Source organism: Eulemur rufifrons, chromosome 20 (genome assembly GCF_041146395.1).
Source record: "Eulemur rufifrons isolate Redbay chromosome 20, OSU_ERuf_1, whole genome shotgun sequence".
NCBI classification, from domain to species: Eukaryota; Metazoa; Chordata; class Mammalia; order Primates; family Lemuridae; genus Eulemur; species Eulemur rufifrons.
In genome coordinates, this window is record NC_091002.1 from 32,504,094 (window position 1) to 32,529,188 (window position 25,095).

Genomic DNA, 25,095 nt, shown 5'->3' on the forward strand with positions numbered 1-25,095 from the left:
ACAGAAAAGTATTAAAGAAAATAAAAATCACCTAAACTTTTATCATCTTGGCGTAACTACTCTGTGTTTTAGTATACGTCTTCCTACTCTTTTTCCTTTGTAAAAAAAGTATGTGAGCAATATGTATAGCACATAAAAATTTGGATCAGATTTCCATGCAATTTTATAGCCTGTTTTTTTCTTTGCTTAACAGTATGTTAAGAGCATTTATATTTACTTGACAAGAGCTGTGAATATTTTTAGAAACTCTTGTAAATTTGCTATTGTTTAGCAAATAACTATTCCTTTGAACTACTATTTTTAATGGTCACAATATTTAAATACTATAGTATATTTAACCAATTGCTTAGTGATGCTTGTAGAAGGCTGATATTTTTCTATTATAAACAACACATTATATTTGTAGATAGATTTTGTATGCATTTACATAGGATAATTCCCACTGGTAGAATTACTGGATCAAAGAGTATGGACATTTCAAGGCTATAGACATGTATTGCAAAATTCTTTTTCATCAAAGTATACAAGAATGCCCTTACCTTAACACCTCAGCAGTGCTTCCTGTTATCATATTCTTAGTCCTGCTCTCTTTATATGCTTTTTGAAAAGGTTATTTAATGGCGTGATGAAAATGGAGGTATTTTTAGCAAATGGGGAAAATTATCATTAATGATACAATATATCAGTGTCAAATTGGATGCTTACTTGAAGTAAAGCTATTTATTTAAAAGCTCTGGATAATCTGATGATAGCTGTTGATCTGTTTTTAGAAATATAAGGATATTTTATTTAAAGATCGAAGAGCAAGGCACTGAAATGTACTTGATAGATTCAACTAATTTACATTTGGTCAGTGGAAATTTTATCTCAACTCTCTATGTTCTGGAAAACAACCTTGGTTGTTCCATCACAGGGTCATTTAAGGTCGTGGGTTATTTGCTTTAATGGGATTTATATGGTTGGATGGGGAAGGGATTAATTTGTCATGGAACTTTTTTGCTGTTAAGGTTGAAGCTAAAAGATAAAAGTTACACTTAATAAAATCCATAACTGAGTCATGGTGCATTTTTATTCACTTGAAAGCTATATGTTATCAAGTGGAAGCAAATGCTTTTTCAAATGAAATCATTTGTTCACAAACGGAAATAAGTGGAGAATGTCTTGGTTGGCTTGGGGGAAGCTTCGGGTTTAAAGTTTGTATTTATTGGTAAGATGCAAAATTATTAAAAGACATCTAGAACCCAGGGAAGGGTATAATACAGAAATAATATCTTTACTCCTCAAAAGGGCTTTGGAATAGGAGGACAGGAATTATCTGGATTCATTTCTAGATAAAGTTTATTCTGTGCTTTTCTTTCTGTCTTTGGTGATTCAGTTGAATAAACGTGTTGGTTGACCATTCTCTTCAAATCAGAGCAGTCTCTACTATATTCCATATGGATTTGGCAACTTTCTAGGTCTTTTAGGAAAGATATCCAGCTCCAGTCAGGCAAGTGTATATGTTTCCTAGACTACTGTAAAAATTACCATAACTTTGCAACAATCTGGATGGAACTGCAGACCATTCTCCTAAGTGAACTGTCTACAGAATTGAAAACAAACACCACATGTACTCACTATTAAATTAGAACTAACGGATGAGCACACACATGCACAGAGGGAAGTAAAACTCAGGAGAAATCAACCAGGGATGTGGGGCAAGGAGGAATAGGGGCAAAAACCTACCTCGTGGGTACTACAAACACTATTTGGGTGACAGGCACACCTAGCTGGGATTCAAGCATCACAAACGTGATCCATGTAATCTAAACATTTAATATTGTGAATTTTTTTTTAATTACCATAAATTGAGGCCAGAAAATAGCAGAAATTTATTCTCTTACAATCCTGGAGGCCAGAAGTCTAAAATCAAGGTGTCTTTGGGCTATGTACCTATTAGGCTCTAGGGGAGAATCTGCCCCTGGCCTCTTTCACCCTTTGGTGGCTGCCAACACTCCTTGATTTGTGGCTATGTCACTCTGGTCTCTGCCTCCATAGTCACATTGCTGCCTCTTTCTCTGTCTAAGGCAAATCTCTCTCTGACTTCCTTTTATAAGGACACTTGTGCTTATATCTACGGCCCACTTTGATGATTCACAATAATCTCACTGTCTCAAAATCTTTCATTTAATCACATCTGCAAAGCCCATTTTTACTCTTTTAGGTAACACTCACAGAGTCCACAGATTAGAATGTGGGTATCTTTTTGGGGTCGTTACTCAGCCTATCAAGCCCAGGTACCTGAGATATACCTGATTTCACATAGTGCCCTCTGTCCACTCTCTACCAGAACACAAGGCATATGCCCAGCATTAAAAAATTTCATGCTAAATTTTGACTCAAACTGGCCGAAGATGTTGTGGAGGACATTGTTGACTCTATAATCAATCCAGCACATCTGGGACAGGTGGTCTGGTAAGTCTTGAAGACTACCTTGTAAGGCTATCAAGGGAGGTGAGAAAGCAGGTTTAAGGACTTGGGTGAGAGAAGGCCGAAAAACCAAATAGCTGCTCTTCCTTGGTTCACCCCAACCGAATGGATGGAAGGCCATCTTCATGGGTGATGCACTTGTCCTACTTGAATATTTGGTCCTTTGACAGTCCTCCAACTCAGGCCCCTTGTACTCCTCCTGACTCTCTTAAGTTTCCCATCATCTTCTGTAGAAGGAGTATTTTGTCACTTGCTCTGAAACAAAGCCTTCTAGGACTCTGGCTGTCTCCTGTCTCCTCCCTCCCAGGCTTTTTAGTCCAAGGAGTTTTTCCTCTGCCCTCAGTGCAATAGCTAATCCTATCCAGTTGCATAAGGATGTAGAAACAATGAGACTATTTAAAAGCCCACTGGCCTCCTTCCAGTAACTGCTCAAGGTGTTTACACTGCAAGAGGTGCAGGGTTATGCATCCATTCTTTAACTGTGTACATTTTCCTTCGCGTCCTGTGTTCCTGAAGAAGGTGGGTCCTTTCCTGTGGGCTCTGTACGGTGAAGTGGTGCTGTTCTAGGATGCAGAGGAGGCAATTAAACCTTGAAGTATCTTGTAAATGAGGCCTTGGAAGGCAAGCTGGAGAATTTGAGAAGGGGAACCTTTGGCATGGTACAATGAAAATGTTGTTTACCAGTTGGCTGTGGGTGGGGATTTGAGATAATTGCAATAAGGATATATTTATAGAGTGGCCAATTCTTCCCCTTCATGCTTTTCAAAAAAAGTAACTGTTTGTTCCTTTAACTTTCTCTGCAATCAGTTGGACTACAGCATGTATCTTCATTTGTTCCCATTTTAAAATCAATTACCTGGATCAAAATGTTGTTAAACACAATTGGCTGGGTCAACATCTTCTAGTCTGTAGGTCAATGTTGTACCATCTATGTCAAATAAGCCAGCCACTGCCCCTAATGCCAGGCCTTAGGCAGTATTTCAGAGACAGCACAGAGAACAGTACCCCCCATTTTAAAATTGGAAAAATTCTATATACTCCAATGTCATTTTGCCAAAATGTCTTTTACCTTGTTTTGAACCCCAAATCTCTGAAAAAATAAGCAATGAAATGAGCTCCCACATCCAGTACAGAAGAGAATAAGGTCAAAATTACCCTCCTCCTTTCATCAGCCTCCCACACCCCCAAAGTCCTTCACAGAAAAAGACCATTATAATGAAATTAGTACCCAAGGTAGAGAAGAATATATTAGTAGCAAGGATTGTAGTGAGGTCTGAGAAACATCATGTCCTCAGTACTTACGTGGATCCTGGGAGAAAGCAGAGAAAAGCCAATGAAAGATGCAAATTGGCAGAAGCTTTCTTTTCATTTCTGACATAAACTTTTTATATCAGAATCCTCTTGTTGGTTTAAAACCGAAAGAAAAATTGAAAGGGATGCGTTGGTAGGAGTGAGATGATTGTAGAACACACCTCTCCTTTGCAGAGGAGAGATATTTCACCCACCGTTCTTCATAGTCTGGCAAATCGGGCAGGCCGGCATATTGTTTTATAATCTGTCTTTCATGCTAACACTTAGCTCCCTGTAGTTAGCTACTGAGGGTCTCTGCGGGTCAATGTTTCTCTACAGATCTGTTTTACAGCATAGAAGGCATGAATGTACAGCATCTACTCCAGAAGCTTGTTTCTAAGCTGCCTTGGCTGGAGGCTGTATGTTTATGTGTGTGTGCATGCTTGCTATATTCACCCTGTTATGCAAAAGAGCTCAAAAAAATTAAATTTATTCCTCCTATCTCCCTGAGGCTTTATATCCTTTGACTATCATCTCCTGATTTTTCCCCACCTGGGCCCCAGCCTTTGGTAACCACCATTCTATTCTCCGCTTCTATGAGTTCAATTGTTACAGAGTCCACATGTAAGTGAGAACATGCGTATTTATCTTTCTGTGTTTGGCTTCTTTTATGCAGCATAATGTCTTCCATTTCATCCATGTTATCACAAATCACAGAATTTCTCCCTTTGTTAAGGCTGAATAATATTCCGCTGTGTATGTAAACCACATCTTCTCTACCCATTCATCCGTTGATGGACACTTAGGTTGATTCCATAACTTGGCTATTGTGCATAGCGCTGCACTGAATGCGGGAGTGTAGGCATCTCTTTGCCATACTGAGTTCAGATCTTTCAGGTCAATACCCAGAAGTGGGATTGCTGGATTATATGGTAATTCTAATTTTGGTATTTTGAGGAACCGTCATGTTGTTTTCTATAATAGCTGTACTAATTTAAGCCAAATTTAATTTAACTTTGAAAAATATACACTTTAGATTTTTAAATATTTTGGTTAATTATACATAGTGTCCTCCTACAATGTTCACATTCTAATCATTGAATTACGTCCCACTTTTCATCGTGAATGTTGTGAATTTGTGTTGCAGCTGCTGCCGCCTCCTCACTTCCTTCCCCACTCCCTCTCTCACTCCTGCCCCAGTACTTGCCATATATATTTATAGTATTTGGATATTCAGAAAACAACTTTGCTTTTACGTTGTTCTACTATTTTTTGGCTATACATTACACATCTAGGTTTTGATACATAATACTCTCTCATCTTTGGTTTCTAAAATGATTCTAATTTCTGCTTAACTCAAGAATCATTTAGGGGAGTGTGTTTATGTTTCATTTCCATGTATATAGATATTTTTCACTGTCTGTCATGCATCTATAAGTTTCCTAGTTGTGGTCAGTGATCATGGCCACCATATTTTCTGCCTTTTGAAAAACACTGAGATTTCCTCTAGGGCCTAATCATGATCACATTTTGAAACTGTCACATGCATGTAGGTTGCTGGGATATAAAGGAAAGAAAACAGAGAAGAGATATATTTAGAGAGTGAATTAAGCTCATTAAGTAATGTTATTTAAATTATGTTATCTTGAGACATTTAAATTGTTTGTTACAGTATTAACTGTGATATTCAAATCTTCAATATTGTTTTTTGTCTTTCTAGTTCCATTTATTTTTGAGAATCGTCTCCGAATGTTTGTAACTTTGCTAATTTCTCTTTGTATTTTATTAATTTTTCAATATGTTTTGATGCTGTGTGTTCACATGCTTAAATGTTAATGACAGTTAATATGAGTTATCACTCTCTCTCTTTGCTTTTTCCCTGGAAGTCTATTTTATCTAATATTATTATTATTATACCTGCTCCCTTTCCTTCTTAGCATGTGCCTGTTGTATTCTTTTTTTATCATTTCTTTTTCTAACTTCTTACATAGTTTTTATCTTACGAATATTTCTATAAACAACCAAACTTTTACCTAATTTGAAAACTTCTTTTATGACTGAATTTAACCAATTCATATTTATACTGCTTGCAATCAGTAGATTTTTTCACTTTGAGGTCTCAAATATTCAGGTTTCAGAAATGTTCTTCAACAAATTGTTTTTATTATTTCCATCCCTCTTTTATCTCTCTTTCTAATAGAAGTGGTTCTTCTATTAGGTGGTTGTTGTACCTTCCTTTTCCATTTTGCATATCTCTAAATTTTTTATTCCTGCTTTCTGTTTCTTTTGTGTTGCATTTTGTGAGAATTCCTTGGCTCAGCACCTCCTCTGAGTTCTCTTTACAATTCAGCTCACGTATTAAGAGTGTTATTTCAACAATCTCGTTTTAAATTTCTAGAATCTGTAGTTAATTATGTTTTAGGAACAGAGTATACTCCTTCTTCCCTCTGAGGATATAAGCTATACTTATACCAAAGTCAGGTCCTGTTTGCCCTATTAACTCTTTTCCTTGGGTATTAAGCTCTTCTACTTGTTGTATTTGATGTCTCTCTTCCATGTTCTTGGCATTGCTTAAATATTTGGTGATTCTTGGTTGTGTGCTCACCTTTCATTTAAGGTGCTTAGAGGGCAGGGTGCAGTGGCTCATACCGATCGTCTCAGTGTTTCAGTAGGGCAAGGTGAGAAGATCGCTTGAGGCCCGGAGTTTGAGACCAGCCTGGGCAATATAGGGAGACCTTGTCTCAAAAAAAAAAAAAAAAAAGCTGTTTGGCTTGCAGCTTTCACGTGCACACGATGATGTGTGATGAGAAGCATGCTCATCACTGGGTAAAAGGAACACCCAGTTCTTCTCAGGAGCAGGGAGCCACCCTGAGCAGTGCTGAGCCTCTCTTTAAATGTATACTCACTCACTGCCTATGTCAGGAAGCAGGCATTCTTTGTTCCCTCTGTGGCCCGAGGAGCAGGGTACAGGGGCTAGATGGTAGGTTTCCCTCTGAGAGAAGGCTTAAGACAGGACCAAGAGCTATAAAAATTCTGGCTACTCCTACTTGGTTCTGCTGCATGTTACCCTGTGGACTCCTGCCCATGTGTTCACCTTCAGGCTTGCAGTGCCTTTAGAACCTTTTGCTATTTGCTGCAAGCTGCTCCTATGTATAGATTTTGGTCTATGGTTTCTTTATTTTATCTGATACCATTAGATTAAGAAAATATGTACATCTTCTTATTTCATAGGATTTGGAAAGGGAAGGGAAGCTTCCCACATCTGGTATTTCTTGATGATGCTATCCCTCCAGGTTCAGAGCCAAGGAGAAGGAAAGTTGGGAATCAGACAAAGGAAAGAAGAAAAAAGGACTTATTCCACATATTTAAAGAAAAGCTTTTGCAAATATACAAAAATACAAGGTGATGAACCTTTGATCCTCACTTGTTTCTCGATTTTATATACTAATCGGATATTCTTTTTCAATTTTAGGTCTTGAATATAATCATGGCCAAACCTTATGAATTTAACTGGCAGAAGGAAGTTCCTTCCTTTTTGCAAGAAGGAGCAGTTTTTGACAGATATGAAGAGGTAAAGAAGTGTTGTTTATCTTTTCTCTCAAAACATTCTAATAATTATTTTATTTTAATTGCAGTATTGAGTAAATGTTCTTTGACATAAGTAAGAACATCTTGGAGATTTATGAGTTGGAATAGTTGGGAAGAGGCAAGTTATGAGATATAATAATGATGATAATGATACTATAAATTATTGAGTGCTCACTGTGTGCCAGACATCCTTCTAAGCACTTTATGTATATTATTTGTTTAATTTTTCAACAACCTTATAAGGGCGTTGCTATTTTTAGTCTTGTTTTACAGATGGGTTCCATGTAGTAACAGTTTTTGCTTAATGAAGTGCTTTTGGCAGGCTTTCTACATATAACTTTCTATTCATTATAGATGTAATGGTGATTGGACTTTGTGCTAGTCATTTGCCTTGCTCATTTCCGTTAAACAGACCAATTTGACCCAAGCCTTGCATGCCTCTGCTTCTGTCATGTATTGTTTGTGCCCTTGCGAGGTGGCGCTGGCTCCAGACTCTCCACAGAGCAGGGGCCTTGGGCCACCAATCTGTTCAGAAAGGCTGGGTCAGTGAGTCCAAGCCGCATTTGCATTGTAAATGCATTGTTTTTCTTAGATTGTACTTGAATTTGAGGTGACTGGGGAGGGGGTATGATGAAATTGATGTTAGCCTATAAGGCAAAGTAAAATGTAAGACTTATTAAAACTTAATTTAGAGTCAGAGTTGGTTCCTTTCGAAATCAATGAGACGTATGTGGTGGCTAATGGACTGACCCTCCCAAAGATGCAGAACCTGCCTTTTCATGAGGTCTTCTGTGGGCTAACAAAACTTAATACTTGTTGACTTGGTTTTTCCAAAGTGTGTATCTTAGTACCCTCTGGATTTATAGGATGGTCACTTTTGAAGTAAACAATTGATAAAGGGAAAGGATGGGACCAAATGTGGCTACTCTTCCTTGTTTGAATTAAAATACTGAATTGACAGCTATTTATATGTCTGAAACTTTACCACTGCCATAAAATAACAGCTGGCTGCATTCTGCTATAAGAAGAAACAAAATAATATTCTATCACCTAGAGGCAACCACTGTCAATATTTTTGGCAGTTTTCTTCTAGTGTTTTTTTTTCTATTTTTTTCTTTTTTTCCTCTCCCATAATTGAGATCATGGAATAATCTTTTAAAAATACAAATCAGATCCTGTTCCACCTCTATTTAAAATGCTTCCATGACTTCCCACTCTAGAATAAAGAAAACTCTTTAGAATGAAATGCAGGGTCTTCTATAATTTAGCTCTTGCCCAATTACTACAGCCTCATTTTCCACCAGTTTACTATACACACCCCCTGCTTTAGCCATAGCAAACCACACACGATTTCCCACCATGTGCTATTCTATTACATGCTTTGTATATGCTTCTCCTTCTTCCTGAAATGCATTTGTTCCAATACATTGGATTGGCAAACTCATCCTTCAGAACTCAGATGAGAAATCTCCGCCTCTGACAGCTTTCTCGACCCATTCAAAGAGGTGATAACTTCTTTGTACGACCACTAACCTACCCTTGTACATATTACACTGCTTCCACATTTTACTTAACGTTTCTGTCTCTCCTGCTATACTCAGTGTTTCTTGAAGTCAGGGACCATATTTTACTTATCTTTGTTTCTCCAGGGACTAGCAGAATGCTTGCAACTGCCAAACTCATTGTACAGGTCTAGCATCAAAAAGGATTTTAGGTACTATTCATTTCAACTCAGTCCGTTTTTTATTTATTTGTTCATTTTCTTCATAATTGAAATGGTGAAAGGACTTGATAATATTTAGACCTCTATGGGGATCTGAGCTTCAAGAGATTCAAAATATTAGGGTAAGCCATATGAAATTTTCATCTTTTAAATAAAAAAGTATCACTATCAACAATCATATGTAGTTCACACCTGTTGTGAAAAGTACACACCTATTGTGTAACTGACTACTTTTATCTACTTTATACAACTTTCAGAGAAGACCAAGGACTCAGTTAGATGCATATGCAAGTCTTTCTCCCAGGTAATCTGGATTTAGGTTAGGTACCTGTGTCACCAGGATGATAGTGTAGGAGAGAAAAAGTGTGATCTTTTCCTCACCTATCAGTAGATAATGGCTGAGACTCCATAACAAAAGACAGGTTAACAAGGAAAAAGGATACAAATTTATTTACTAAAAGTTTTGCATGACATGGGAGCCTTCTGAAATGAAGACCCAAAGAAGCAGGGAAAGCTATATATTTTTATGCTGAGGTTTGACGGAGAGTGGACAGTTGTGCAGAAGTCTGATTAGACAAAGTAGGTGTGATCTAATAGAAATAAACCAGGGAGAACTTAGCAAGGCCTGCTTGTTCAGATTCTTCTCTGTGTTCCTAAGTCTTCAGAGATAAAGACATTCCTTTCCTCCAAGTTTAGAGAGGACCCCTCTGGAATGAGGGTCTTAAGACCTATTTTAGAGGAAGGTCAGCTCGGTTTCATGCCTGTTTCAGGGGAGAAAGACAAGAGGAAGGTGAGAGTGACCTTCCTGCTTCTGTTGTTGTCTCAAATGACAGGGTGCCCCATATTTTGGGGCTGCTTGTTCTGAAACCTAATCGATGACCATTCCTTTATTGTGAGCTGCTGAGAAGCATCTTTACCTGAATCTACTGGAGCATTCCAAAAGATTTGCAGTTTTCCAAGGCAATTTTCCAGGCTCTGGAAATCTATAGGATAATTTAAAAATACTACATGGCTTCTAACAATTCCAAGAAGGTCATTTTGAAGAGATGAAATGTCATCCCTGGCTGCGTATGTCTTCTACTGTCATGTGAGCAAAAACATATTAGAGAAAAAAGTACTTTCCTTGATAAATAGGTGAAAAGTAAATTGATGAACCAGAGGTTTGTTATCATTTGGATCTTTTATTTTTCGTGATGATTTTCTTTGGTTATTGATCGTCACAACTCATATTAGGGAATACTGACCCACCTGTGCTTCTAAAGGCACTTGCTTTTGAGTTCCTCTGAAAACGAGGTAAAATTAGAAGGAATGAAACCTTGAAACAAGTGTAAAATACAATCCAGCTGAGCTTTCAATGTTTTGAGTGCATTTTACTAGGATTTTAAGCAAAAACGTTTTAACTTTATAGAGTAAACATGTCTCTTCATAATAGCATATCAAACCAGAAAGCCAAATAGTATTTCAAGCTGGATGACAGCCAGTTTTTTTGTGTGTTTTTTTTTTTTTTAATTTCCCAATCCTATACTATTCAGTTCTTTGGAGCTAAAGCCATGAAAATATTTAAGGCAACAAAATGTAAGCACAACAGGTTTGTTTCTACAGTCTGTGCATGAACAGCAGTGAGAAATGACAGCCGACAGCCAGTGGGAAGAACAGGAATTAGCGAAATGAAAAACCCAAACATCCCTAAAGTGTCAAAGCAGGGGGACCTTTTGTGAAGGAGCACAAATGCTCTCGCCACCATATGATCACTGATGTTATCGTGACCACCTGAAATAGCAGGTAAACATTAAATTATGTTCCACGTATTTGTTTAAAGAAAGCTGGGTGTGTCCTAAGCAGTGAGTAAGCGCTGCCTACGTTAGGAAAATATATTTAATAACCACTGTTTTAAAAACATGTATTATTTTGTCACTAATTGTAGTAAGTGCAATTGCATGTAAGTTTTGTTTTATTATTTCCACTTTACTGAGGAATTCTTTTTGAGGCAGCCAAAATTTCAGAAACTACATTAGGTAGCAGCCTGCATGGTAGCATCTGATGGTATTGCCATGCCACTTCTAAATCTGCATTTTTCTAACTTTATTTGACTTATCAGTTAATTAAATGCAAAATATATTTTGTTTTCTATGTGATGCTTAATATTAAATCTTTAAAATAGGGATTTGCCTCTTGTGGGGGAGAGAAACAGCAGTGCTTTTAGAAACGCATGCAACCCAGATGTCTTTAATTCAACCCGTCTCTTGACTTTACCTCAATGTCCATTTTAAATGTCTGAAGACCCCATCTCCCGGCAGGTCAGGGCCCTCCCCGGTCGTTCCTAGAATTCCTAGGTGCTCACACTCTTGGTGATGACTCCTGTCCTCCAATATGCCTTGTTACCTCTCAGTTTCCAGGACTATCGCTTACTCCAGTTTGTTTCTCTGTCTAAAACCATTATTTTTATCAAATCCCAGATTCCCAAGGATGTTGCGTAAAGTAGACATTTACTGAAAATTTGGTGGTAGCAGAGGAAAATTACAGCACAAAGCAGGGCATACTTTAAGATGAAAAATCGGATCATACTGAATAAATTTCATTAGCCAACCTGGCCAAAGGGTGTCTCTTTTTGTCTTCTTTTGTCTCACTTCTGCACCAAAATGCATGTTCCCATTTCTTTTCCTTTCTAATCGCTCCACCGTAGTCCTTTTCCAGTTCATTCTTTTCCAGATGCCTCTTTCTTAACTGTTAAAAAGGAAAAAAAAAAAAAAAATCCTTCCTCTCAAGCCAAAGAAGAAGAACTGAAAATACAAATCTTTTCTCATCCTGAGCTCTTGGGCTCCATTTTCACCTCAAACTCTCCCGTCCAGACTCTCCTGAGACCTTCCTTTTTCATAAGCCTGAAGGTCAATGTATGCACTTAAAACAAACAAGATCTAAAAAGAGCTTTATCGTTAAGAAGAAGGCTACTCTCCTAGATAAGCGCTCACCAACAGAACTTTCTGCAGTGATCGAAATGGTCTACGTCTGTCCTGCCCGTTAAGGCAGCCACTAGCCACGGGTGGTGATTTAGCACTGGAAATGTGGCTAGTGGGAATGCAGGACTGAGTTTTAAATCTTATTTAATTCTAATTAATTTTAAATTTACATAGATATGTGCAGCCCAGTGGCCATCTTATTGGATGGTGTGGACAATCAACTCAAACTACAACCAGATTTTAAAATACCCATCTCCCTGCTCAACACAAAGAAATTGTTCTCAATGCATTTCATCGGCATCTACAATTTTCATCAGCTGTTTCTTCTTAGTGGTAGCCAGAGCAGAGATTTAAATGTTTTACAGATTACTCATCTCAGCCACTGGCCCTGCCCTCCCCACATCACAGATCCCAGTTTGGGCTACCTACCCTCTTTTCTGGCGAAGTCTTGGTCTTTGTGTTAGCCTCCCCGCTTTCTACCCTATACACATGTACACACACACACACACACACACACACACACGGTTTGCGGTTACAGCTGCTGCCTCGAAAACGGAGACAACTATTGCAGTTGCCAGACCCAGAAGAGTATCAAAATGCAGGATCAATACAAACCTAAAGTAGGGCAGCGTGGGACAGGCTGACTTTGGCCTCTTCCCAAGGCTGTTCTGAAATCAAATTGTGAGCTACCCCATGAACTTCAGAAAAGCCCAGGCAGCCTACACGCTCAAGTATGAGAATAAACGGTGTAGAATGAGGCCGAGGAGCCTAGATTTCATTCCAATTGCTATGGGAAGCCATTTTCAACAGGGACTGATTCATGATCTGATTTCCATTTTGGAAACTGTACAGAGACTGGTTGGTAAAAGGGGGCCACAAAGGGTTGGAGAACACCAGGACATTAAGGAAGGTGAACTGGAGTCTTAATCCCTCCTCTTACTGCCTATGTCTCCATAGGCAATTTTTTTTTACCATCTCTGTGCTAGAAAATAGGGTCTGTTAAGGTGGGAAGGTCTGAAGAGTTATCATCCGTCCACTGAAGAATTCTGTGGTTCTGCACCCGCCTACATTCAGTCGCCTTTCTTGTCATCATGGCTGTGTGACTTCTTCCTGAGATGGTAAGAAAGCTAATGCCAGGCCTCTGGGTACTAACATCGGTTGGTCTGAACACTGAAACCACCCAAAGCAGCAAGAACTAGTGTCAGCCAGGTTTTTGTGAAAACACCCAGGCCTGTTCCTTCCTCTAGACCAGCCTTTGAAATAACAGTGCCGATAATGTTGTCTGGGCTCTCGGGCCCCCAAAGCTCAGAGTTCATTTTCATCGAAGCATGAGATGTTTAAGGAAAGGTCTGCGTGGTTCGGAAAGTCCCGGAAAGTAAGTGGACTTGAAGACAAAGGACTCCGATGTGAGCCTTAACCTTGACATTTCAAGTTACGACCTTGAGCAGGTCCCTTCACCTGTCTGCATGAACACTGGTCTCATCTCAAATGGGAACAATGTACCTCCACCAAAGGATCCTTTTAAATAACAAGAGTACGAGCCCAGTGGTTCTTGTTGTTTTTGTGATTCTTCCCTCTCCAATAAGTTTCTTTGGGCTTGCTTTTCTTTATTTCTTCACAAAAGCAGAAGGTAATTCTATTTTCTGGAGGAATAGAAGCCTCTCACTCATGAAATAGTGTCAAAGTCAGTGTCATGGAAAACTCTGATACTTGTGATCCGTGCTCCAAGGGTGCAAGAAGTACGGCTTATTCAATGGAAGATGTGAGAAGCATCTGTTAGGAAACTAAGGAAGGAAATCTGGGATGGTGCTAGATTTACAGAGAGCTTGTGGAAACACAATACAAAATGGGAAGAAAATATGGAAACGAGTCCATCAAATTAAATAGTAATAAACTAGCTGAGGAGCTACTTAGGTGTCTCTAGTACTACTGTGCAGTGCTAACGAATTTAGTTAAAACTCAATAGCTAAAATTACAGTGCTAGATTTTCTGTTGCTGCTTTTCAAACTGCAGTGTAAAGAGGAAAATGCTCAATATTAGCTACTTTAAGCCAGGTCCGTGGGCCGCAGGTGAACAAGAGGATGTTGGCCAAGACATCCTTTTAATTAGGTTTGATGAATACAGCCTTGTAGATCTCCAGGCTGATGGTAAAGAGACCCAGAGCACATCCTGGCTTCATTCTCTTTGCTGTTGCACTATGCTAATGCACGTGGCCAAGCCAAAGAATGAATAGTCTATCCAAGTGTGAACAAGTGAACAATCCGGTGAAATATATAGCACATTTTAAAGTGAATAATTTTGAAGCCTCTTTTTGAAATATAAAACTGTATTTCTTTAAACCTATGTAGTTTCATGCCAGTGAATTCCCTGTTCCTAAAAAGTATGAGGAAATATTTTTTTTGTTGTTACTTGTTTTGGGTTGTTTTAGAGACGGTGCTGTATTAGGATGCTCCGGAGAAACAGAACCAGCAGGATATATATAGGAAGAGGGATATTATGAGGGATTGACTCATGCAATTATGGAGGCTGGGAAATCTCATAAACTTCTGTCTATAAGCAGTAGAGTAGTTCCATTTCAAACCTAAAGGCTTGAAAACCAGGGGGGAGCCAATGGTGTGTAAGTCCAAGTCCAACATTCTGAAAACTAGGACCACCAGTATCCAAGGGCAGGAGAAGATGAATTTATTGCTTTACTTCCACCTTTTTGTTCCCTTCAGGCCCTCAGTGGATTGGGTGACGCCCATCTGTATTGGTGAGGGCAGATCGTCTTTACTTAGTCTAGCAACTCAAATGCCAATCTCTTCCAGAAAGATCCTCACAACACACTCAGAAATCATGTTTTACCAGCTATCTGGGCATCCCTTAGCTAGTCAAGTTGACGTACAAGATTATCCATCATAGGTGTGTTTTAGTGCGTACAGTAGAAACATTTACCACTGTGAGCATTCGCTACATGACAGACCTTGTGCTTGACAAATGGTGTACAGATATTATTTCACTTAAGCCTCACAGCAGCCCCATTGTTAAGTAGGTCTTTTCCCCCTCCTGCCACAGCTTACAAAACTGGGGCTTCAAATGGTGACACACCTTGCTCAAGACCCTGTAGTCTGGTCACAGGCTGAGCAGAAAGACTTTATAAGAACTAGTTTACTGTGATTGTGCAAGGATGGTTCCAGATCATGAGCAGCACCCATGAACTGTTAGAAATGCAGATTACCAGGCCCTACCCAGACCTACGGAATCAAAATCTCTGGAGGCAGGGTCCAGCATTCTGTGTTTTAAGAGTCCCCTCAGTGATTCTGATGATGCAGCTCAAGTTTGAGAACTCCTAGGCATAGGGTAAGCTAAGGAGTTTTAGACGTATTAGAAGGAAAAAGAATTAATTCCATTTAAAGTTCTTTACAGCTAATCTCCCTCAAACAGGCAATTCAGGCAGATGCAAGGGTGAAAAACTGTTGAATGAAAGAGACTTCTTTTTCTAGGTTAAGCATGTCAGTTTTTATCCTGCCCGTCCATGTGTCAGGCACAGGGCAAAGTATTTCACATTAGTCGTCTCTTCAAAGCCTCAGGTGGTTGTAAGAATTAAATGAGATTATTTTCCCCAGTTTGCAAATGAGGAAAGAGAAGCTTAGATCACTGAAGGAATTGCCTACTGGGTAAGTCCATTTGCACTGCTATAAAGAAAACACCTGAGGCTGGGCCATTTCTAAGGAAAAGTGGTTTACTTGGCTCATGGTTCTGCAGACTGTACAAGAAGCGTGGCACCGGCATCTGCTTCTGGTGAGGGCTTCAGAGAGCTTCCAACAATGCAGAAGGCAGAGGGGGAGCAGGCGTGTGACATGGCAAGAGAATGAACAAGAGAGAGAGGAGACTCTTTTAAACAACCAGCTCTGGCGTGAACTAATAAAGGGAGAGCTCTTCACCACAGGGAGGGCACTAAGCCATTCATGAGGGATCTGTCCCCATGACCCAAACACCTCTCACCAGGCCTCACATTCAATGCTGGGGATCAAATTTCAACATGAGATTTGGAGGGGCCAAACATCCAAACCATATCACCTGCTAGCTAATGCAGTAAGTGATGGAGCCAGTTTGCAGATCCGGTATATGGTATATTGATAAAGAGAAACTACATGAATCACAGCTGCCTGCTTTGTGACTCAGAATGGCAGTCAGCAGAGAAACATTTTTTTTGAAGGTATGTATGATGTAAACAATATAAAATAGAGTATTTACAAAGTTCATTAATGCCATCTAGAACCAACAATCTGCTTAACTCTTTTATTTACTATTTGCTTTATCTATTCTAGATCATAATTATTACACTACTACTAAGTCCAGGAGATTTTAATCCGTTTCTCTTAAGGAAATGAGAATGGAGAGAATTTACTTTTCATGTTATTGTCCCTCAGTGTCCTAAGAGCTCTAACACCTCTACCTTAGGACCAATAAAAATCAGCCAGTAAGGATAGAAAAGTATTAACCAGGGCTTTTTTAGTCTCTCAGTTTTGGGGGGGAAGAAAACAAGGTAAAATGTACTAAATATGAAAAGAATATAACATGTCCTTTTAATTGATGGAAATAGACATAGAATATTTTCAACAGGAAAGCCTCTCTGTTTAATGTTTAATATTGATTTTGATGAATTAATAAGTGTATAGTTTTTAAATTACTGTCTCTTAAAGCCATAAGTAGTAAGCAACTGCTCTGAAATGGAGCTTTGTCAAAAACATTCACTGAGGCGGATGGGCAGAGCCAGTATAGCTTCCCAGGTATCCGGGTGGATGTGCTCTTTCTACTGCAGAGTTACCTGAGGACAGTTTGCTGGCGCCTCCACGGCCCTTCTGCCTGGATTTTTTTCTCCTAAGTACCTGAAAGGGCAGGTTTAGATCCTCTTAACTTTGGCGAGATGCAGAAAGGAGCCTGGGTTTTGAATGCTCTCCAAAGCCAAGTTGCCAGGATATTGTTTGCAAATAAAGAAAGGGTTTTTGTACCAAGTGCTATTTAGGGTAAAATCTTTGCCAAAGGACTCTTTCCAAAAGCTTGACATACACACGGGCATGGATGTGGAGTTAAACAGAAATAGGTTCAGTTTTGGCTTTGCTTCTCAAGAGATGTGACTATGAGTCAGTCTTAAATCCACTAAGCCACAGCTGCCTTGTTTGAAAAATGGGAGTGTTAATACCTACCTCCCATTGCTGTTATGAGGAATAAATAAGATGGATCTTTTTAGAATGTAAGTAAGAGTATGCCCGTCTGCTGGTTTGACCTTCAGTGGTTTCCTACCTCATTCCAAGTAATTTCCAAAGTTCTTCTTATGTCCTGCAAGTCCCCTACATGATCCACCACTTCACTGTCCCATTGGTGTTCCCTGAACATATCAGGCACATTCTGACCTCAGGGCCTTTGCACTTACTGTTCCCACTCTGGATTGCTTGCCCTCATATATTATCAATTCTCATGGTTTACTGCCTCACTTCATTCAGGTTCTGTTCAAATATCACTTCCTGCAAGAGGCCTTCATGATCATCTTACCTACACACACAGGCCCTTACCCTTCTCAATTTTTTTTTTATCTTTACATTTGTCACTACCTGATACTTATTTATTTTTTATTCATTGCCAAAATCCCCCTAAAGTATAACCTCCAAAAGCAGAGACTTTGTTTTTATTTACTGCAACGTCTGCAGCAGGGCGTTCATTCATCACTCAACAAATATTTCCTAAGGCCTTCTATGATCCAGCAGTCCCTTAGTTACATACTGGAGACTTGAATTTATTGTTACTTAAATGGTTTCTGATTTTTAAGAAATTTTAAGAGTCCCAAGGAACTGGAACTGGAAATCCTATTTTCGAATCTGGAGAAAGGGTTAGCCAGAGACCACCCTCTGTGGCAGCCATGGAGTTGTGTAGCTTAAATCACCCTGCAAGAGAAACCTGCCCCAGGAGTGCAGTCAGCGGACGGCACCCCCGCAGGCCTCCTGCCAAAGCTCCAGCCAGTGACCAAACATGGCAGATTTACTACAGCCGGGCCTTTCCTGCGTGGGTGTTCTGTGCACTGAGGATCCCGTCCACCTGCTGGAGGTGTTCTCAGAGCTGTACTGCAGGCTGATGCTTCCTCCTCACTGCTCCTTCCTCCTTCCTCTCCTCACACAGGTGTCAGTCCTGCAGCAAGGTGTGGAAGCTCTCTCTGCCAGTCCTGCTCTCCTCTCTCTTTCACAGGCATTTGCCCTAGTAAATCTCTTATTCGTCCAGTTCTATCTTGATGTCCATTTCTAGCCGATCCAGCTGATGCATCAGCCCTTCCCCCAGGGCAAGAGGGTCCGTGCTAAGCCTTCAGGACTCTGGGCTCACTGCAGAACTCTCTAGGAGGTAGCATGGGTCCTTGTGTGATGTTCCAATAATCACTGCACTTCTTTTAGACACAGTAAAAAGTGATAGAGCCAGCACTGGCCCTACGAGCCTGTAGGAACTGTGTATCTTTGAGGCCTAAATATAAGCTATTTCAGAAGACAAAAGTGGAACCGGAGTGACATATCATGCGGCTACTATGAAGAAAAGCATTTTCAAAAAGCTGCATTATTTAAATGGGAAATGCGTGTATTCAAAGGGAAGTTCCATGAAAGTCATTTGAGATTCCTTTCCTTTCAGTGACTCTTTTATTCGCATTGTCTGTCATCTCCATATAGCAATAGTTTAAAATGTCCTTTCCTAAGCCTGCCTTTTCAGATATGTCTTCTATGTCACTGTATTTTTAATCACTTGCTCAATGTAACTTATTATGCTGGAACTAATTGTGTTTTAATTATAAATGCTTTACTAAAGAGAAGGATTTATCAGCTCGCAGCCGTGTTTCCAGCATGTGTGCAAAAGCACATCTCCTACTGTTCTTAAAATTGTTTTTGGCTGGGATCGGGAGGGGAGGTGACATGATTTTAATATTTGTTGTAAATATTTATTACAACTCCTGTTTATTTGCCTCCATAGCTGAATAAGCTAGTCCTCTTTAGTTTTTCCTTATGTTAGTTGCTAAGGCAACTGTTTTGACTAACATGACAATTTTCTTACCGAAGAAAATTACTTTGAGTGACCGCCCACTCCTTTTGAAGACATATTCTGTTGACTTTCTTCTTCCTTCTGCAAGCTGAGAGGTAGTTGTTGAATATTTTAGGAATAATTTCTTCAAGTGTTCCCCAGCAAGAGTCAGGGAGCCCATCCCAGTGTCCTGCTCCAGAGAAAGCCCTCCCAGAGCTCAGCATCCAGATTTTCCTCCCCAGCACACATCGGAGACGCATCAGGGAGGGAGAAGGAGAAAGAGAGACAGAGAGTTTGGCATCTCAACCTGGCTGACCTTGCAGATTAAGTCCCAAAGACTTACCGTCTGTTATCTTAAAGTAAAAGAGAAAGTGGGAATTCCTAGCTATTGATAAACACAAAGTGAGCAGTTAGAAGTAGCCTGGCCTCTCTCAGGTGGCAAATCTGAGCATGTCCTTCTTCCCCCAGGTTCAAATCATAGTTGAGCTGACCAAATGCTCACAGAGCCAAAGGCATTTCTGAGACTTTGTATCTAAGGCCGTTTGGGCTGCTGTAACAAAATGCAATACATGGGGTAGCAATGAACAACAAATTTACTTCTCACAGTTCTAGAGACAGGGAAGTCCAAGATCAAGGCGCTGGCAGGTTGGGCATTTGGTGAGGTCCCATTTCCTGATTCATAGACAGCAACTTCTCCCAACATCCTCATGGGGTGGGAGGGGCAACCATCTCTCTGGCCTCTTTTATAACTATACCCCTCCCCTTCACCTCCCAAAGGCCCCTACCTCCTAATACCATCACCTTGGGGGGTAGGATTTCAACATACGAATTTTGAGGGGGGTGGGTACAAACATTCAGACCATAGCACCTCGTCAAGCACCATCAGGCCAAATTTCAATTTCTTTTTTTAATAAAATATGAAAAATCAGAAAAAGTGGTGTGCCTTCCTCTTGTTTTTTGATAGCCTTCATTGATTCTTCCAAGCCCGGGTCTCATAGAAAGTTGATGATGATCTTCATTCCTGAGATAAGAATAAAATGAAAGGAGTGGATTAAATCTTTCACTTGACATCAGGATAAATGTCCCCTTATCTCACAGTCATTGCACATGAAATGTTTATGGTTGATTATTGAGGGAGAGACGGTTCCATTTCCATTTCTATGGGATTCAGAATGCCAGATAGACAGCAGGTCTGTCACCTTTAACAGTTGCTGAAAAACTCACTTGGTAGCCCCCTCACCGCCTGAGCGCGTGATCTGCCGCATCAGGGAGGCACAGGCCAGAGGCCAGGAATTATCTCTTCCAGTCACTACACCTCAAAATGCCCATGAAAAGGAAAAAAAAAAACAAAAACAAAAAACTAGAACTGTGTTTTGATGCCATGTCTGTGTCAGCAGCTGCTTGGCCTGATGTAGACCGAGGCTGGCTTGGGCAGCAGGAGATGGCTGTGGTGGAGGAAAAGCAAACACACGCTGACCTTCCTATACAGAAACCAAACTTCTAATGAGTCAAAGTCAACGATAATTTACAAACACTGGGTTTCCCTTATGTTTAGACCTGTGTTCTAGCTCACTGGAAATAAGCACACACTAGGAACAGTGCTCTTTGTAAAGACCCACATAACAGAAATTAATTCCTGGTCAAAATGTAGATGTTCTGCCCCGTATTATTATCTGTGTCTTCTTGAGTGATGTACCTAACCTCAGTTAGGATCAGTTTTTAAGGTAGGAATGGTGGGGATGGTGGTATTTGCTTCATTTGTTGCTTTGGTGGTTAATAATAATCAATACGAGCAATATTACTGCTAATTACTATTACTGTGTTATTGTGTTAATAATCAATGCTAATTTACTTGGTTCAGATTATGTATCAAGCACTCTAATGCCCAGAGATAACCTGTGAGATAGGTATTATGGTTGATGTTGTGGTCTCTGTTTTTAGGGGTGGAGAAATGAGTGCCTAACCACATTTGGATCGGGTCTGTCTGACCCTAAAACCCATGTGAAATGCCTGGGCATTTCTGGTCCTCATGTAATGGTTTTTATGCTTACATGTTTCTGTCACCTTCCACAGGAAGCTGTAATGCAGTAATATATGCTACCAGATAAAATAATGGACAGGGATTTAGGTTAAAGGAAAAAAATACAGGAAAGTACATCAAATTAGGGGCAAAATTAGCAGGCAGCAACTCTACGGGCAGCAAAAATGTTCAGTGAAGCTGAAAGAAGTGAGCCTCAGATTTGCTTCTGCTCTTGCTGGTTGGTAAAGCAATCTGGGAAAGACATGGGGTCATAGGATTCTCAGTGTCCACATTAGATTGTAAGGAAGGCAACAGATCAGTAGGAATTGAGTTGCTAAGATCTCGGAAATAATTCTTACAAAATGCATGAGCTAGTGAAAAATACTCCCCCATAAAAAACCTGCAACACATACAGAATGCTTCAGTTGTACAGTTGCAGAGTTGGTGGGATTCACAAGGGAGTCCTTAAGAAATGCAGTCATTAGAACTGAAACATCACAGAAGCCCTTGTGACCCTTCACGATGATTCCTGGCATTCAGTGACAAGGAAAATTAGCAGAGCCTCATTCAGATATGACTGCTGAGAAGTTACCTGGGCCTACTTCCTAACAGTGTCACTCTCTTGTTTTTCTGCCTTAAAGCAGGTGTATGATATTATGCAAGATACTTAATCTGCATGCCTTCATGTCTTCATCTGTAAAATGGGAATAACAATCACAGCACCTCCCTCATAGGAGTGTTGGGAGGGTAATGTTTAGTACCATTTCATGGCAAAACAAACGGATTTACAAAGGAGAAGGAGCCCGGCTTCCTTTTATGATCTCCCTTGCAGCGCTCAGATCTGGAGGGGAATTTTCCTGACAATGAGACTTGGAATATTACTGCCTCTGTCTCCTCAGAGAACCACAGCCCAAGTTCTGGTCAGGGGTCTCCATGTGAAATTTAAAACTGCTAGTAGGGAAAAAAGAATAGAGATTGGACTCGCCAGAGGACCAGGTTCTTATGTCTGTTAGTGGGAGATGGGGCAAAACCTAAGCAGGTTGTGTTTCAGTTCCTTTCATGGGATGACCACATATCCCTCAGATTTGCCCTCTGATTTTTCATAGGCGGTTTGAACATATTTGGTCTGAGAACCTTTCAGCTACAGTTGATGAGGTTATTGTGGGTTTTCTTGTGAACTTTGTCCGTAGCATCAGTCACGGCTTCTTCAGGAGGTCACCCTGGAGAATTTCCATTCTGGTAATTGCGTCTCCTAACAACTGATTTGTTTTAATCTTGTGAACTGGACGGGCACCTGGTAAATATTTTTTTTTTCCCCCTTTTTTGCTTTTGTTGCTAGGGAGCCCAGAGCTAAATTGGTGTCCTATTGTAATTGTGTAGGACCTTATGACAGGCATTTCTGAGTTGCCTTTTACTCTGTCCTTATTTTACTATTCTTTTAAATTTTTCTCCTCCTTGCCCAGCTTTCTTATCCTATTTTGAGAATGTTTTCTTGGCAGTGGCATTTAAACAGTGCTCCTGGTTCAACAGGAATTCCCAGGAGGTATCTCCGAGCCACCCTTGACCTCCGAGATGATTTTGTATGCATTAGAAAAAGGTGCCCCTTCCTTTAGGCAGGCAGCCTCGACCTGGTGCCCTTGTAGTTGTACTTCTGTCCTTGGCAGCTCTCCAAGGACTGACCCTGATAGGTTCTGGGCTTGGTGCAATCCTCTCAATTTGAGCAGCTTCCTGTGTATTTGTTTTACATATTGGCATGCTACAAAATATTTTATTTGAAAAAAAAGTCATTTGTTCATTGTTTTTGTTAATGAGTTAGTTTTGGGGTGCTTTTTGATATGCTAGGAAGACAAAGGTAAACAAGACTGCTTCAAAGACTCTGCCCTCTTGGAGAGTGTGTGAGAGCCAGTCAATAAATCAATAAACAAACGTGAAATAATTGCAGACTATGATTGGTGCTAGCAAGGAAGTAGTCAGTATTCTGTAATAGAGAATAAAATGAATAAAATGAGAGACTTATTAAGGAGATCAGGGAAAGCCTCTTTGAGGAGGGGATAATTAAGGTAAAGTCTGTAGAATGAAGGGGAGTCTGATACACTACGGGCAGTAGAAAGAGACTTTGAGGCAGGTGCAAAGGCACTGAGGCTAGAAAGAGTTTGAGAGGTTCAAGGAAAAGAGTTCTGAGGTGGTTGTGAACAAGAAGTAGAACAAAGAACAGAGAATGGCATGAGATAAAGTCTCAAGGACCCAGATTTTCCGGGACCTTTTAGACCATGGTAAGGAGTTGGGATTTTATTCTAAATATAATGGGAATCCATTGAATGATTTTAAGGAACTGATTCAAAGTTTAAAGAATCTATCTGGCTGCTGTGGGGAGAAAGAGTAGCAGTGAGAAGCTCGGTCCATGGGAGAAATGATGTGCGTTTGGACCAGGGTGGTGGTGATGGAGATGGAGTAGGATGGATGCTCTGGGGAAATGCTGTGAAGCAGACTTGGTAATGGAAGCAAGAGGAAAGGGTGAGGGAAAGTCAAGAATTACTCTTAGTTTCAACAAGTGAGTAGATGCTAGTGACATTTATTGAACTAAGGAAGTCTTGTAATGGAGAAACTTAGAGGATAGAGAATAAAGAACTCAGTTGTGGACATGTTAATTTTGAGACATCCAAATGGAAATGTCAAGCAGAGAGTTAAATACCTGAATTTGGAACTCACAGAGGAGTGGACTGCTATTGTAAATTTGAGAGTCATCAGCAAATAGATGATATTGAGGCCATGGGATTGTATGAGATCTAGGAACACAGTGAAAATGAGAACATGTAGAAGTTGGGTGCAGAAGAAGAAGGCCGGAAATGAGATTAATGGAATGGAACACAACCAGGATGTCAAGATTGGAGAGTGTTTCAATAAGGAAGAGATAGTCAACCACTCGGAGATCAAATCGGATGAGAAAGGAATGTGTGTACCATGTTTGGCAGCACGGTGAACTGGCCAGAGAAGTTTTAGAGGGTGATAGAAACAGAAGTTAGATGGAGTTGTTCAAAGATGGTATAGAAGAGAGGCAGTGGAGATAGTGAATATAGACAGACTTTTCAAGATATCATGTCCTGAAGGGGCTCAGAGGGGTAGTAAGTGGAAATAGGAACAAGTGGACCATGTTTGTGTGCTGGTAGGAATGACCTAGTAGAGAAAAAACAAACCTGATGTGTGTTGGGTGGTGATAAAGGACTGAAGTTTTTGTGTGGGTGAAAGAGGCTTGAATCCAGAGCAGAGTGGGGGAGTTGACCTTTGACAGGAGAAAGCATGCTGTATTGGGAGGGAAGAAAGAGAAGGGCGTGTCCATCTGATAGCTTCTCAGTAAAGCAGTGTAATTGGCTGGAAGTGAATGGGTTTCAGAAAAGCAGCGAAACTACAGTCTCAAAGAGTGGAGAACCTATTAGGAAAGAGATACAAGATTGAAAGTCATTGTTGGCTCTCCATTTGAGGTTTATAATCTTGAATTCAAACTGAAGCCAGACAGTTCAATTTTGTGAGTTTCATTGTCAGGTTCAGTAATACAACATGGATAGGATGGACTTGGGATTTTTTGGCCAACGAAACAGAAAATGAGACATGGGAGTAGCGAGCATACGTGAGAAAGTGATTGCAATCTTGGGCCAGGGAAATAAGCTAGATGAGGATGGAAGTAACAAGAGGAGAGGCCTGAAGGCTAATGAGAGATTGGCAGGGCTAAGGAAAAGGAGGCTGCAAAGAAGTCAAGGAAATATAAGAGAAGGAAGACTCTAGGGCTCGGGGCTAGAAGGACCAGATGGAATGGTCCAAGAGTGGGACTTTAGGAATCCATATTACCAAGTGGTGATGACAAGCTCTGGAGGCACCGGATGGGAGAAGGAAGAAAAAAATCATTGTACTTAGGAGGTCAAGCAAGTGAAAGTCCAGCCTCAAAATAAGTTGGAAATTGATTCTTATATACTGTCTGTATTCCCAGGGTCATCTCAAATCCTGATTTGGAATTAGGT

The 25,095-nt window shown here is 40.2% G+C and overlaps 1 protein-coding gene across 1 annotated transcript in view; it reads left to right on the top strand.

Annotated features, from left to right (window-relative positions):
- The window catches only part of PLCB4 (phospholipase C beta 4), a 209,894-nt gene that overhangs the window by 67,613 nt on the left and 117,186 nt on the right, over window positions 1-25,095 (top strand). The window contains exon 2 of the mRNA XM_069495811.1: window positions 7,232-7,330. Within this exon, the coding sequence (XP_069351912.1) occupies window positions 7,247-7,330 (84 nt within the window). The 5' untranslated portion in view covers window positions 7,232-7,246. The remainder of the gene's footprint in view (window positions 1-7,231; window positions 7,331-25,095) is intronic.